We start from the raw sequence: 16,347 nt of genomic DNA on the forward strand, positions 1-16,347 counted from the left end.
AAAAAATAGTATCAGCAAGATCATTATAAATCAAAACACCCCATACCTTGGGCATGCACAGCTTGGAAGTTACCACAGTATCTTGGGCCAAGTTTGTTAATAACTTCCAGAGTTTCCATTGAGATGGCTTCTTCGAAGAGGTATGCAGGGCCCAGACGCCATATTAATAATGACTTTTGTTTCCAAACTTGAGGGGTAGCAATATATCCATAAACATCCACAAATGAAGATGGATCCATTGAAAGGAATGGTCCTGGTAAGGCCTGAATGTACAACATCTGTTAACATAAAAAGGTTGGGGGGGGATGTAGATGGGAGGTGTTTAACCTCAGAATTAATCAAACAAACACATAAAATATAAAATGATGTACCTTCTTCTCTCAAAGTGAAAACTTCTTTTATCTAAAAACATTACAAAGATAACTCTCAAAGCTGAGAAACAGTGCACAGAACAGTTTATAAAATGCTGGTGGGAGTAAAAAACTGACACTGTGCCTTTGGAAACAAATTTAGTAAGAAATATAAAGTGCCACTAAAAGGTTCATCTTTTTCTTCCCAGTCATTTCACAAATAACTTAAATGTCCAATATTGGTACCTTAATTAAGTTTTATATACTAAAAATAATTACAGACTGGAAAGGAAGAAATAAAACTGTCTCTATTTGCAGATGGTATGTCCATGTAGCAAATTCCAAAGAATCTACCAAAAAAAAGATACTTCCTAGAACTAATACCTGAGTTCAGCAAGGTCACAGGATACATGATCAACACACAAAGATCGATTGCATTCTATACACTAACAAAGAACGTGCAGAAACTGTAACTGCTCACAAGAAAATTAAATACTTTTTTGCTCTGCAAAATCCCATATGATAAAGGATGAAAAGCATGCTATAGATTAGGAGAAATTATTTACAAATTACATATCTAACAAAGGACGGGTATCTAAAATATTTAGATAAACTCTTAAAATTCAACAGTAAAAAACAAACAATCCAATTAGAAAATGAGTGAAACACGTGCATAAGACATCACTAAAGAGGATATACCAGCTGCAAATAAGCACGAGAGGATGTTCAACCTCATTAGCCATAAAGGAAATGCAAACTAAAAACAAGAGATATCATCACTACCCACCTATCAGAATGGCTAATTAAAAAAGAGTGACATCACCAAATGCAGAGAAACGGGACCACTCATCCATTGCTGGTGGGAATGTAAAATGGCACAGTCACTATGGAAAAATATTTTGGCAGTTTCTTATAAAACTAAACATGCACTTACCACAGGACCCAGCAATTAGACTCTTAGGCATTTAACCCAGAGAAATAAAGACTTAAGCTCACACAAAAACCTGTACATAAATGTACATAGCAGCTTTATTTGTAACATCCCAAAACTGGGAACACCTCAGATGTCCTTCAATGGGTGAATGGTTATATATCCATATCTGAGTAGTATGGAATACTATTCAGCAATAAAAAAGGGATGAACTACTGACACATACAGCAACTAAGACAAATTTCCAGAGAATTATGCTGAATAAAAATCTAATCCTAAATATCACATACTGTATGATTCCATAGATATAACCACATCTTTTAAATGACAACATTTTAGCTTACTGGTTGCCAAGTTTAGGGACAGGGATTGGGAGTAGGTGTGGGTGGGTGGTGGTGGTAGTTATAAAAATACAACAAAAGAGACCCTTGTGGTGATGGAAATGTTCTGTATCTTGGTGGGAGCAGTGGATGCAAGAACATACAAATGTGATAAAATTGTATGGAACTAAATACACACACACGGGTACAAGTAAAACTGGGGAAATCTGAATAAATTAGCAGATTGTATCAATGTCAATATCTTGGCTGTGATATTCTATAGTTTTGCAAGATATTACCATTGGAGTAAACTGGATGAAAGGTACACAAGATTCCTCTCTTTCTTACCACTAAATGTTAGCCTACAATTTTCTCAAAAATTTCGATAAAAGAAATAGTTAACAGATTATCAGAAATTCAAAAATAATAGTTTCATAGCCCATGTAGATAAAACATTTTAAAATGATAGTGTTAACTAAGTAGTATATAAAATGTTTTATACAATAAAGTCACAACTATTTTATTAAAGGAATAAAAACTGAAAGAAACTATAAATGATGGTAAGGTAGAAGGAATGTAGGTAATCTTTCTTCTTTATTTTTCAGTTATTTCAAAATGTGTTTATATATTTTTATAACGACTACAAAATTATACATGAATATGTATATAAATACATATTTTTTAAATGAGAGGTTATATAATTTCAGAAATATTCTTTTTATCCTTACCAATTAAATAAGATTTTCAAATAAAAACAAACCAAGTTTTTCCAAGCTGTCAAGCCTACCTAGAGTGAGGTCTACTGTGCTCTCTCTCCCCTTTCCCATCCTTTTAGGCAGAGACTTTTTCTCCCACATGACAAAGGTGCCCCACCCCTCCAATCCACCTTGTCCCCTTCTTCTCAGATTCCTACGGTGTATACTCACTGCACTATTCAGATTGATTTATAGACATAAGATGTTTCAGATTGCTCCCAAATCATTTTGCTCAATTCAAGCTGTTAACACACTCCCCACCTTTCACAGTTGAACTTGACTTCCCTTGGAAATAAAACCAAAGGCTCTAACATTTGAGAACAGCTCTTTCACTAGGTTATCCCCAACCAAAGCCCATTCTGTTCTTGCCCATCTGTGACCTGCGTCTAAACACGTACCTTTATGTTTATCCCGATTAAATTTCACTTGCTGATTCTGACCGGAATTGTTGAAATCATCTTGGAAAGTCAACTCTGTCAGACTTGGCCCTTGGCCATTCTCCATGGCATATTCTGGCATATTCCCATAGCATCATACCACTTCCAACCTCCCTGCTGACTGAAACTGGTTTAGCTGGTCCCACAGGATTGGATGTTCATCCATGTACCAATTCACTAAACAATACCATCAGCCAGTCCATGTTACTCCTTGTGGCTATAAATTCAGTGCAATTCATCAAGTTTATTTATTGCATGCTTTCTGTATGCCAGTCCTGTGCTAGGTGCAAGCAAGTTCCAGATATCAATAGGACAAGCCTCTTAGCCTCAAGGTACATGATCTATTTCACAGAACACAACCTATTCTATGAAACAAGACAGAATGCCAACATATTCTGTGAAAGAGGACCAAAACTAGTCCACTCTGTAATTATGCCTAAACAGATTAAAAACAAAGACACTGGGAAACCACAAATGTGACCACACTTTCCACCCTGGCTAACGTGAGTGACCACTGCTCCTTCTCCACTGACAGCTCAAGCCCTGCCCCATTCCTCCTACCTCCTGAAAAAAAGTTCTGAACATACACAGACACCAAATTGCCTTTCTGACAACACCCAAGTCAGAACAGACTGACCTCCACTTCTTCGAACCCTCCCCAAAAATCACCTAAAATGAGCCCAAATCCTATTAGCTCCTCCTAAGTCCTTATTACCCAATGGGGTAAGGAGTCTCTTGCTACAGCAAGCTTAATAAATGTAACTCTTGTTTTGTACTATATGCATGCTCCTGGAGGTATTTGGCTGGTAGGCATGGACAATTCCTAACACCTAGTAGGTGTTCAATAAATATTTAATGAGGGAAGGGAGGGAGGGAAGGAATTGTTAATGATTTAAGAAAAAAGTTAACTTTATGTTTTGAAGGACCTTTGTCATGCTCCTGGTGAATCTTTCTGGTTACCCCTGCTTTTTTTGATAAGACATTTACCAGAAGATAGCATCAAATTCATCTTCAGGTGTTCCACAGAATTTAGGTTGTTCTAACCTAATGATTCTCAACCTGGGTGATTTTGCCCTCCCCCACCAAGACATTTGGAAATGTCTAGAGACATTTTTGGTGGTCACAGCTGGGCAGAAGGAGATGCTATAGCATCTTTGGTGGGGGCACAGATGCTGCTAAGTGTCCTAATATACACAGAATAGGACCCCACAGCAAAGAATGATCGGGCCCCAAATGTCAAACTATTGAAATGGGAAACCCTATTAATCTCAAGTTCTCCATTCTGGCTTCATATTGGAATCACTTGGGAAACTTTGAAAACATCACCAAATTACCCCACTCACAGCCATTCTGCTTTATTTAATCTGGGGCATAGCCCATGCAAGAGAACTTTTAAAAGACTTCCCAAAAGATTCAAGAATGTAGCCTAGGTTGAGATGCTGTCTCTGGAACCTGGGTGAAAATCTGGCTGCACCTGCCCTCTGTGGTCTTCTGGGTTCTTCTGTCTCTGGCTTCTTTGGGGACCTCTGACAGTGGTCGCTGGAGCACGCCTGCCAGGTCTTCATCTCCCAGCTTCCTCTCCCTTATGCCCTAGGACCTCAGGTGTCTCTAAATGACAGTGACGAGACGCTTCCTCCAGCTATGTGTTCACATTCTATTACCATCTCTAAGCAGGGGACCATCCTTTCCTCATCATTCCTACTCTAAATCTGGCAAGACATGTTGGTGTCTTTGCAAGTCCTTGTGTCTTGCTGCTAAGTGTAGCATGCAGACTGGCTGCATTACATTCACCAAAGAGTCTCTTAGAAAAGTAGAACCTTGGGTCCTGCTCAGACCTCCCTGGGGAATTCACACCTTAAAATGTGAGAAGCCTTGTTTTGTTCACTCTGGAGATTTGTATTCTCTTATGATTATTCTTATAATCATAACTGTCACGACTATTCTTATTTCCATGTTTTAGTTTCTGCCCTGGTTGTGTGACCATCATCTAAAGATGTTCTTTTTATGCCTGAGCTCAGCGAGGTGTTCTGGACAGCAAGGGGGTTTCATTAGATACCAACGCTGCTGCCAAAAGAAAGCAAAGAACTGAACTGAGGCCACTCTAGGGTAGTGTGGCGGGGAGGCATGGCCATGGGGGCAAGTACAGCTGGGGAAAACCATCTTACCTTGGCTGAGCCGATGACCTGTCCATCCAGATAGGTGGAAACGGTGCAATTCCTTTTCATCTCCTTGGTGACAACCACAGCCAGGTGGTGCCACTGACCACAGGCCAGCAGCTGGCCACACCTGACCCGAAGCTGGCGTCCCGCAGAAGGCTCAGGGTCATCCTCGGGTTCCATGACATCTGGAAGAGAACACAAACACCAGATCTCGCCTGCAGTGTCAGAGAGCAGCAACCCAGCAGAAGGGGGCCTTGTGCCCATGGAGCCAGTGCCGAGCTCCCCCGCCATAGAATACTGACAACAGCAGCTGTCATTGCTGGAGCTCCTGCTCTGTGCCAGGCACTGAGGTAGGCACTATCGTGATTTCCGTGTTACCATCCTGAGGCACAAAGAGGTTAGGTAACTTGCCTAAGGTTGCAGAGCCAGAGTTCAAGCCCAGGAGTCAGGCTGCAGGGTCTACCCCTCACTAGACTGCTGCCCCCACAGTGATGCACATAGGGTGGCGAATACCTGTGAGGGAAGGAGCCTAGGCAGCTGTGCTGTGTGTAAAGGATGCCAAGCCAAACCCTGGGCCTTCCAGTGTCAATGTCTCACCATGAAATGGGGCACACAAGAACAGGCGTGGCCATAATACCCTGGCCTTGGCCACCTCAGGCCAGTTCGGGCCATCGCAGGCAGGTGAGCTTGGAGAGCCGAGCTGAGCTCTCTGAGGCAGAGCCAGGACCAGCCACCTGTACAGCTGAGGGAGGGCCGGTCCCCCTGGCTCTTGGGCCAAGAGCTGCTGACTCAGCCGCACTTCTCGAAGCGTGGGTGAAACCTTACCGAGGGGCTGGAGCTCTTTCTCTTCTGTAGACACAACCAAGGAGAGGTCTTCTGGGCAGAGGCTGACGGAGAAGCAGACGAAGGGCTGCTCGGTCCTGGCCAGGTGGCGTACCACAGTCAGGAAGTGCAGCGGGTGGCCCTCCGTGACTGAGCTGTGCCTGCTGATCAGGAACCAGCAGGAAAAGGTCAGGCCCCCTGGCGGAGGGAAGGACCTGGCAGCGCCTGGGGTCAGAACACAAGCACGCCCTTAGGCTTTGTCCTGCTGTGGAAGCCTGTCTAGACTCACTGTGGCTCTGACTCAGCTCAGGGGTGGCCCTACTGTGTGCCAGCACTGTGCCCCACCCAACTCACACCTATTTTACAATGACTCCACGCAGGAGGATGCTCTTGTCTCCTTATTCATACTTGCAGCAATAAGTCATATCCCCTCCAGGACTTGAGCCTAGATCCTCGAAGCCTCTCTCCAATGCTGGCCCACCTATTATTCCATGCTGCCTTGCCAAGGGAGTGGAGAGGTGGCACACCCCTGAGATCCGTCATCACGTGGCCCACGGGTCAGCTGGTCTAAAGCCAGGCCATGTGCTACGTGGGGCAGAGGACCCCAGCCTAGCTTGGCTAAGCCTTGCCTGGGGAATATTCCACTCTAGGGAAGCCCAGGCCCTCCTACCTTGTAACAGCGTTGGCGGAACAGGCAGGGCCCACTGCCCTCACCGAATGGGCAGAATCAGGCTTGGAACCCTGCGCCGATGGGCCGTAAATGTAATGGCTCCTCAGCACCTACCCTCCCATAGAAACCCAGACCCTGGCTCTCCTAACAAGGGTGCCTGGTTTTCAGCTGAGTGCAGCACTGTACAAAGCATGCCAAGGCCCAGTCGATCCCCACGTGAGCCAAAGACTGGATGGCCATCAACACAGAACTCATATTCCTCTCTAGAGAGAGCCGCAAGGTGGGGTGAGGTGTCCATTTCAGCCTCTGTCAATCACTGACAAAATGCATCAAAGCCAGGCTCAGCCACCAACTCACCCACCGAGCCCATCAGTGCTAACAGAGCCCCCGCTCTGTGCAGAGCCATGGGCTGGGCCCGTGGGATGTACAGAGAACAGGACATCCCTGCCCCAAGGCAGGCATGACCAACGGGACAAGCGGGACCAAGAGGAAGACTCACACTTTCTGGAAATGCCAAGTGGAAATCTGAAATCAAGGCTCCCCAAGGACTTACTCCCAGATCGGGGAGGGGACCTCAGCAAGCTAACCCCCCAGGGAAGCACCTACCTGTCCCAATCCCTCCAGAGACCGAGTATTCAGTGCTGGTTCCCATCACCGTAGACAGGGTTGGAATAAACAAACAGCTGGAACAGGAAAGTGTCTCAGATCATTGAACCGCAAGCCAACCTCTGGCGTGAGGTTTCCCCCTCTGTCCTTCTGCAGGGGCCTCACTCCCTCCTAGACCATGAGGCCCCAAGGACAGAAAGCACCTGATGCTGGCACCATGACCCTAAGAAAGGAATCTGCTCTGGAGGCTAGAGGGGAGGGCAGTCCAGAATGCAGACACACCAGGGGAATGAGAGGGTCCTGGCCCAAGACAGCTGGGGACACTGCCTCTAAGAAGCCACTGAGAAGACAGGGTGTCCATGACCCAGACATTTTCCACAGCTGAGTGTGAGAGACGATGGGAACTACACTTTTGTAATCAATATTATAATTCACCCAAGGCACTGGGAAATTAATAAAGTGTATTTCAAGTATATGAAAGCCTGTCATACCCATAACCTTCCACAGACATGTCAAATTCCACGAAGGATGGAGCCAGGGCTGCCCTCTGAGGCTGCAGGTTGCGTGGGGAGGTCATGGAGATGAGGCTCAGTGCTGTCTGAAGGGCGGTGGTTGAGCCCTGGGATGGCCCTGAGGGCCTGAGGGCCTGTGTGACTGCTGAGCAAGGGCTGGTGTCCAGGGGACCCTCAGCAGGCACTGGTGCCACTGCCTGTGACCCTAGGGCAGCAAGCAGGAGAAGAGCTGTGTCTTTGCTCAAAGCATTTCTGCCCCTCTTCTGACAATAGCCCCCATATTTCTGCCACAGCCCCGAAGGAGGGCTCTGCAGAGTACCATGCCGTTCCTAACCCTGAGGGTGTCCTCCTGGGCCCTCCACTGGCCCTCCCACCTGGGCTCTCTGCTGATTTTGATAACACGGAACGGTTGTGACAACCTGCTCCTCCTAGAAACTTCTTCTCACTTTAATTCTATCGTGGCCCCCACCCCTTTCCAATACAGGTTTTCTGCTGCTGTCACTGGCTTGCCCCATTGGCCGTCGCTCACCGCGGCTCTGTCTTGGTTCTCTGGGCTCCACACTCTCTTTCACAACAGGCTGTCTCCTCGAAAGCTCTGTCTCCCGCCTCTGGCTGCCGGCTCAAGCCTGACTCTCCATCCTTGCTTTTCAACTGGGCCTCTTTGCCTCAATGTCCTATGCAATCTTATATTCAGCATGTCCATGTCTTTCTTTTCTCCAAGCTGGTTCCCTGGACCAGCATCTTTCCAGGTACCAGGCCAATGCTTTGTCCTCCTGACCTCCTAACTTCCCCCTGAGCTGTGAGCTGTGCAGAAAGCTGACACTGTTCCTCTGTCCAGGGAAAGCGCTGGGTACTCCTGCACGCGCTGTGACATGAAGGTTTCCGTGCTCCAGGCCCAAAGGGGTCAAGTACACACTCATCATCACCATCTTGTATGGGGGTAGGGGTCTCCCTCCTTCCATATCTGGTCTTTATCTGGGGACCACTGATCTGATCCTTCTTCTTTTTCCTCATTTACTCCACTGAACAGCAGGCAAAATCATTTTTAAATCTGTCTGCTTCCCATATGTCGTAAGGGATCCCTTACAAGAAATGCATATTCTCTTTTAAATCCCATTATCCTGCCCCTATTCCTTCCTCTGTCCTCACCTGGGCATCCAGAGTCCCCTCCACGTACGTGAGATGAATTGAGGATTTTCGCTGCAGCCGATGGAGGTGGAGCAATTCCGAAACCTAGAAACTGTCTGAATATCATAACAAACAAGAGAACCAAATGAAGACATTTTGCAGGCAGAAATTTTCTCCAGCTTCATCTGAGCACTGTCCTAGGTCCCAGAGCTTGCTGGCTCCCCCTCCAGGCCTTCCTCTCTCTGCCTGGAAACCCTTTCCTCAGGCCATACAGAAACAGGGCATCCCTGACCTGGCACTCAGACCAGAGAGCTGGTGAATTTAAGTGCTTTTGACTTAACCAGTGAGGACCTTGAGAGGAAAAGGGTTTTGTTGGAAAATAACTTTGTCATACTTTGTTTTTAAGTTTCTAATGGAATTGACTCATCAGCTGAACTAAGCACGGTGGCCTTGTCTGACAGCCCCACAGCTAGAGGCGGAAAGAGGCTGGCCTGGCCCCTGGGTCCCATGCCTGCTGGCTGGAGGGGTTGCCTTCCGTCCCCCTGCACTTGGTCCTGTGTGTCAGCAGGGGTCCAGCTGGCCTGTGGCCCTGGGCACCACCCTCCCTACACCTACATTGTCTAGGGCAGGGTGGCCCAGCCACAAGTACTTAAGAGACCCTGACCTCCCTCCTAGAGCCTTTCTTTCCTCTGCTTTCTTGTCTTCTGTGTCTGCCCCTCCTTGTGCATCTTCCTCCCTGCTGTGGCTCTCCAGGAAACATGTGGCTTCGTGGAGGGGCTGCAGTGGGAAGGCCCCACAGGACACAGCGGTGCTGCCTCTGTCCCCGTCCTTGTAGGGAGCCCAGTCGCGGCCCGTCGCACCAGTTAAGCTCCCTATGGTCTAGCCTCGTGGCAGTCAGGCCCCTACAGCCTCCACCCCTCTCAGCAGGGCATCTTCACCTGGTCTGGTGAACTGCACAGGCCACAGGCCTCAGCCACTGCCACTCCCTTGAAGTCCCCCTCTTTATACCCAATCTCCCGACTTTGGTCCTCCCAGCTCCTCAGAGCTCCCACTCTGAACTGAGCACCCCATCCAGCGCTATTCTGTATTGTCTGCAGGACCCTTTGCTTATTAACCTTCTCCCCGAGAACATCAGCTCCATGGGAGGGGCTACGTCCGCTCTGCGGGCCTCACGCTGTTGCAGACCCAAGGCTCCTCCCTGGACTTGCAGTGTCCATCGCTGGGAAGGGGGAGGGGGCACTCCTACTGCCCACTGTGCACTCGCATGGCTGCCAGGGGCTTGGCAGCATTTAACGTGCAGCACACGGTACCTTAACACGTCTGGTTCAATGGCTTGGGAAGCAAGCTTTTCAAAAATCCTGATGAGCCCCGAGTGCAAGGGGCTGCTGCTGGTGGTCAGAGCCTGGTGGCAGTACGTCATAAGCGTCCTGAGCATCCCCGCCTCACACATGACCTGACGGTTCTTCTCCGACTTCACCAGGGACTGGATGTGACTGGCCACGGAGCACTGGATCTCCTTGGAAAGCTAAGAGTAATCAAAGCAAGCAGTGAGCCCTGGAGGTCGGCATGTTTCGTGGGCCACTTTGGTAAGCTCCCCACTAGGCCTTGAGTTGGTGGTGCGGCGAGGAGACTAGCCCTCACAGCCTGTTCTTACTGCACCGCGTCTGTCCTGGGCCTCTCAGATGTGGCCTCCTCACAGGAGCTGCCGAACAGGTAGACAGCTTAAAACAGGCTGCAAACTGGCAAGCGAGAGGCTGCATCAGCCTGAGACATGTGCTTGACCCACACAATGTTTAAACCGTTTCTGAATTGCTAACATTTAAAAGCCTGGAGATTCCACGTAAAAGTCCAGACTTGTGGCCTCTCTCAAAAGGTGGAAAGATCTGGTCACGCTGCTTTGCCATCCTGTGTCCGTCGAGAAGCAGTGGGAGCTGGGCAGCGGCTATGCCCTCTGGCGGGTCCCACAACTCACCCCCTACCCACTGGCATCGCTCACTCAACAGTCCTGTGTTTGAGTTTGCGCCCCCAGCCTAGAAGGTGGAATCCTCCTGGGAGTGCCAGCCTGCAGGAGGTGCCCCACCCAGGCTGTTGGCTGTGGCAGCTGCAGCCCCCTCCGTCTTCACATGCCAAACCACACCAGCTCATACAAGCCCCTGAAGTCAAGGCTCCAGTGGGGAAGCCTTCCCTGCACCCCTCATCCTTTGTCCATCTCTCTGTGCTAAGCACATTCGGACACACAGACAGCTGGCCTCTTATCTTCCTCCTACTAGATTTCAACTCACTTCACTATCTTTATGTCCTTGAAGCCCATAGGATAGAGTGCATAGAATCAGCTCAGTCAGTATTGAGCCAAATACAATACACTGTTTTCACAATCTTCCTTTCTTCATAAAAGGGTAAACCCCTGGAATTCCCAGCCTCCATGGATATATAAATGGGGGGTGGAATTTTCTTCATAAAAACTCTTAAGACTGTCCACATTTTCTTTTACTTTGTATAAGACTCTCTGAAATGACCAGGATACCAGTTAGATCTTAATGGAGTTTTCCTGCAGTGGAGGCTATGTGGGCTCCACCCAGACCTCCTTCTCCAGGTTAGTGTACACATCACAGCTGCCCCTCCTGTGGAGGTCAACCTCCCCTAAGTTGTAGCTGCCCTGCTATGTAACCCCCATATATATGTTCGTGCACGCATACGTGTGTGTACATGTACACATACATGCACGTACACACATACATAAAAGTGTGCACACATAAATACAAACACATATACATCGCCCCCAGACTACAGCCAATGAAGCCATGCCCTTCAGCCTCTGTGGTGCAATTCATGCTGAGAGCCCCGCCCTGTAGGCTCAGGCTGAAGCTAGACTTCAGCTGATAGCATGTCCTCACTCAGCTCCTTCCCCTGCACCACTCTGCTTCCCTCACCTCCCTTCTTCTGAGTCCCTCCCTCCACAAATCCCATGCACCTGTAGCCCTGTCTCGGGCTCCACTTTGGGGAACCCAAGCGGAGACCTTAGCCTGCTTTTCATATTGCACACATTGGCCCTAGTCTCTGGTTTCAAGAAAAGGGATCTATGGTGATGTAGGTTATGTCTAGCTTAGTCTACCAACGTAAAGCCAGGAGTCACCATAAAGGCACTTACTCTGGGACTCTGGACCCAACACTCAGAATCACCTTGCTCTACCATCACCTACCTCCCTGTGCATGTAGTTATTCGAGGCCACCCTGCCCAGAGATGGTCAAGAGTATGTCTGTATCACTAAGGGATAGAAATTTGTAAGATGGCATTCTTCTTCAGGCTGTGAACACAGTTTCGTAGCATATGTGTTTCAAGGATTACAATGTGTGGTGAAACATATTTACAGTGTTTGTCATCAGTTTCTAGATTTTTTTTAAAAGGAAGGGGTGGGACTTCCCTGGTGGTGCAGTGGTTAAGAATCCACCTGCCAATGCAGGGTACCCAGGTTCGATCCCTGGTGTGGGAAGATCCCACATGCCGCGGAGCAATGAAGCCCGTGTGCCACAACTGCTGAGCCTGCGCTCTAGAGCCCATGAGCCACAACCACAACTCCTGAAGCCTGCATGCCTAGAGCCTGTGCTCTGCAATAAGAGAAGCCACGGCAATGAGAAGCCTGCGCACAGCAAAGAAGAGTAGCCCCCGCTCGCCGCAACTAGAGAAAGCCCGCATGGAGCAACAAACACCCAACGCAGCCAAAAATAAATAAATAAATATATTTTTTTTAAAAAAAAAAAAAGGAAGGGGTCACACAGCTCACCCTCCCATCCTCCCACGCCTTCTAAAAGCATGACGCCTATAGCTCCTGCCTCAAACTGATGGCATTCAGTGAAATTCCCATCATTACAATATCTTCAGTAATATTTTCGACTTAAAATTTTAGACTATTCAATTTTAGTTTAAAATATAAACTACATTAGAATGGTTTTCAGGGGGACTGCTCCCAGGTAGGATTTTGTCACTCTGTCAACATCACTGATGTCAAGAAGAGACCTCATCACTCAAAGAACATGGTCCCTGCAATGGACTGTTTGTGTTCCCCCCCACCAAATTCATATGTTGAAACCTAACCCCCAGTGTGGTGGTATTTGGAGGTGGGGCCTTTGAGAGATGCTTAGGTCTTGAGGGCAGAGCCATCATGAATGGGATTAGTGGCCTTAGGAAAGAGACCCCAGAGAGTTCCCTCCTCCCTTGCACCATGTGAGGACACAGCGAGAAGAGTGCCATGAGTGTGGAAGTAGGTCCTCACCAAACTCCGAATCTGCCAGCACCATGATCTTAGACTTGCCAGCCTCCAGAACTGTGGGAAATAAATTTCTGTTATTTGTAAGCCACCTGGTCTATGGTATTTTGTTATAATGGCCCGAATGGATGAAGACAATCTCCTTCCCTGTCACTGTGGTATCTGCACAGCCAGCCTGAGATGCTAGAGGGACATGTATAACCCAACAGGGACCAGAAACAGAAGAAAGAAATGCCAGATCTAATTTGCACTAAACAATTCCATGTCTTTTACTTTAAGATGCTCTTCCATGTAGAAACCTCCCCAACCTCCTGACTCCCTTCCCCAAATCTTTCTTCCAATGCTCTAAGTGTCCCTTCCTACATCCGAAGAGCCCGCACCTCTGCCTTCCTTCTTCACTCTTCTCAAAACAGAAAAGCTACTTCTACCCTCTTGCCCAGAACTCTCTCTCTCCCAGAACTTGGAATATTTGGTAACTGCAGTCTTTTAATTTGGGGTGAGAGTTGGGGAGACAGTCTGCATGAAATAAGATGTAAAAATAACAACACAATGTATTATTAATAAGAATTAAAAAGAAATGTCTACAATCTCCAATTTTTATTAACAGCACTTCACTTATTGCTTTGGGGACTTTTGGCTTTCCTTTTTGTTGTTGTTTTTGCTTTTTTTTTTTCCCTCACCAGAGCAGGAATACTTAAAATCTAAATATGCAAAAAAGAAAGAAAAAAAGAAATAATTTTCAAAAGGGAGAAATAGAAATGCTGATCTTATCTAATGATGCCACAAGTTTACTCCAAAATTGCTCAATACCCCATAATGGAGGAGGGAAAATTGATCCTCCTCATTATCGCTGCAGCTCTGTCAATACCAATATTGCTTTGTTTTGAATAAAATGTGCTGTTTTTTTCAATGTTGGTTCCAGTAAAATGGGGTTTTAGTGAAAATATGAGCAGTAGCAGGAAACCAGTCTGGTTTCTCCCCCTACAAATTGATTGATTTTCCTAACGCACATTACTTCCAATGCAGGAAGGGGATAGTGGTTCAATTAGGACTCAGTGATAAGCGCTCAGGGTCATCAGCAGGCTGGACCTGCAAGGCAAATTATCACAGAGAGATGTGCGGGGCCGCCTGTAGGAGTTTCTGCCTTCTCCACTTAGCAGTTGAGTCTTCAAGTCTGTCCTTTTCCATCTGTGGATGTTTAATCTTCTTTATCTCTCTCTCACCCCCCACTTTCTCTCCTGGTCCAGATTAATATGGTGGTCCCAGAGCCCAATAAGGGCTGGGTGTTGGTGGGGTGGGTCCCTCCAAGGAGGCGTGGGCTATGAGTACATCAGTCCAGAGTGTGTCCTCTGGACATTAATCATGTAGTCCTAACTAAAAACCATCAGATGACCAGCATCTGCTTCCCCCAGACACATAGAAAGAACTGGGGACTTCCAGTGAGCTACTCAAATTTGGACTAGTCACTTATTCCAATTTGGTTGAAATGTTCTTTATTTGATGATTTTGGAAGAGAGATGATACATTTCAAGTGACCTCTGCTCTTCTGGGATGTCACAGGTAAATATGTGTTTTATTTGTAAAGATGTGTTTTATTTGACAAGGTAAAGATGTGTTTTATTTGACAAGTCGTTGTGGTTTTTATCTTTGCTTACTTAGAATTAGCTCTCTCGTTACATAAACTTATAAACTTTCCATTGTGCACAGCCCCCACCAGCCTAATACACTCGTTTGCAGTGCCCACATGGCCTTATAGGCATGGGAGTCTGTGATCTTGGTTTAGGTGTAAGAGGGTCCAAATCCCATTGAATCAGTAGAATCCATGTCTAAAGGCATGGCTTCCTGGGTGTACTTGTATAGATTTACAATGAAGACCAAGATGCATGTGGGTGCCTGCTTTAAATCTTCTGCTTCTTTTAGGAATTACATACATATTATGGCCAATACTTCCGGTGACAGAAGCCTAGGATCTTATATTAATAAAATATTTGTCTCTTTCCAGCTTTACTTCCCAACCTCCCCTTTGGTCAACCGTGTACTCTACCCCAGTAACATCCTCACCCTTTGTTGAATACGCCATAACCTTTCTGACTGATGCCCAAAGCTGAGAATGTCCTTTCTAATCCCATCCCTTTGCTGAGGTCTTACTTATTAAAGAGACAATTCACACGTTCTCTCATCTAAGAAAACTTTTCTGATCTTCCTAACTAGCACTGTGTCCACACTTGAATCATTATAAACACCACAATATGACAAGCTATCTATCTATTTACCAAGAACTGTGAGCTGTCGCCAGAGACAATGGCTCCTCATCCTTGTTTCCCTAGCACATATCCCTGTGCCTCAAACACAATAGCTGCCCAGTAAGTGCAAGCACAAGGGCACAAGGTGTTCTAGGAAATAGCAGGTGCACTGGACCAGAGAAGGTGGTCAGAAAAAGGTGATGTGCCAACTGAGTGTTGAAGAATAACGAAAACAGTGCCAGGTCAGCAGGGGAAATGATCTTTCCTGAGCCTTTGGTCAGCCCTGAGATGGAGCATGAGGACATCACTAGGGAAACCAGCTTGTAAACATCCATCCAGGAGGATGCCTGCACAGCCTGGAACCTGAAACATCTGTGAAGAGTTTCCATCACCTTGGACACACACCCCCTCACTCCACGACAGCTAGGTCAGGTGAGCAGTGGGCTCCGTGAGACCCAGCATCAGCTTCCAGCCAGAACCCTTCCCCGCTGTGGCGTGGGCATCCTCGGTTAGCTCAGAGAAGGAGGGATTAACTTACCCTAGGTATCTCTATTGCTTTGGCCAAAGTAAATTGCTGACACAACTCTTTTAAGATATACTTTTTAAACAGATGTGTTGTTGTTGCTGTTGTTAGCAGATCTCCACACAAAATTGTCTGGAGAAGATTCCTCAAACAAGACTGCAGAGTCCACAGTCTCTTGTAGAGATAAGAGATCCATTTCCAAGCATTCTGTGACTCCAGCCCCGGTGTGTTGCTTCTGAGCTTCCAAATAGACATTTACCCTTCCTTCATCTTCTGGGCACAGGGCACACAAATATCTACCCAGAAGTAGGTACTCATGTTGATTTGGCACTAACTAATGGGAAACTTGGGCTAGTTATTTACTTTCTCTGGGCCTCAGTTTCCTTAGCTTTAAAATGAGAATAATGAAAATACCTACCTCACTGGCATGTTTTTGGTGGGGGTCAACAGAAACAGCATTTGTGAAAGTACTTTTCCTTAAAGGATGCAAGTGTTTTCAGAATATTAATCCCTTTTAGTTGCAGTCTTCTTCTCTTACCTTGTATCAGTAAGGTTCCTGATTAATTATCATTTGTATTTATCAATTAATTTATCAATTGTATAATGCCAGCTGGAAATATACCTAA

The 16,347-nt window shown here is 46.8% G+C and overlaps 1 protein-coding gene across 1 annotated transcript in view; it reads right to left on the reverse strand.

The window, feature by feature from the left end:
- WDFY4 (WDFY family member 4) overlaps positions 1-16,347 on the reverse strand; it is a 260,571-nt gene that overhangs the window by 183,766 nt on the left and 60,458 nt on the right. Inside the window, exons 13-19 of the mRNA XM_060078451.1 lie at positions 10,001-10,215; positions 8,712-8,806; positions 7,542-7,767; positions 7,051-7,127; positions 5,778-5,999; positions 4,959-5,137; positions 47-278 (exon numbers count right to left, since the gene is read on the reverse strand). Coding sequence (XP_059934434.1) covers positions 47-278; positions 4,959-5,137; positions 5,778-5,999; positions 7,051-7,127; positions 7,542-7,767; positions 8,712-8,806; positions 10,001-10,215 — 1,246 coding nt within the window. The remainder of the gene's footprint in view (positions 1-46; positions 279-4,958; positions 5,138-5,777; positions 6,000-7,050; positions 7,128-7,541; positions 7,768-8,711; positions 8,807-10,000; positions 10,216-16,347) is intronic.

Source organism: Mesoplodon densirostris, chromosome 1 (assembly GCF_025265405.1).
Source record: "Mesoplodon densirostris isolate mMesDen1 chromosome 1, mMesDen1 primary haplotype, whole genome shotgun sequence".
NCBI lineage: Eukaryota > Metazoa > Chordata > Mammalia > Artiodactyla > Ziphiidae > Mesoplodon > Mesoplodon densirostris.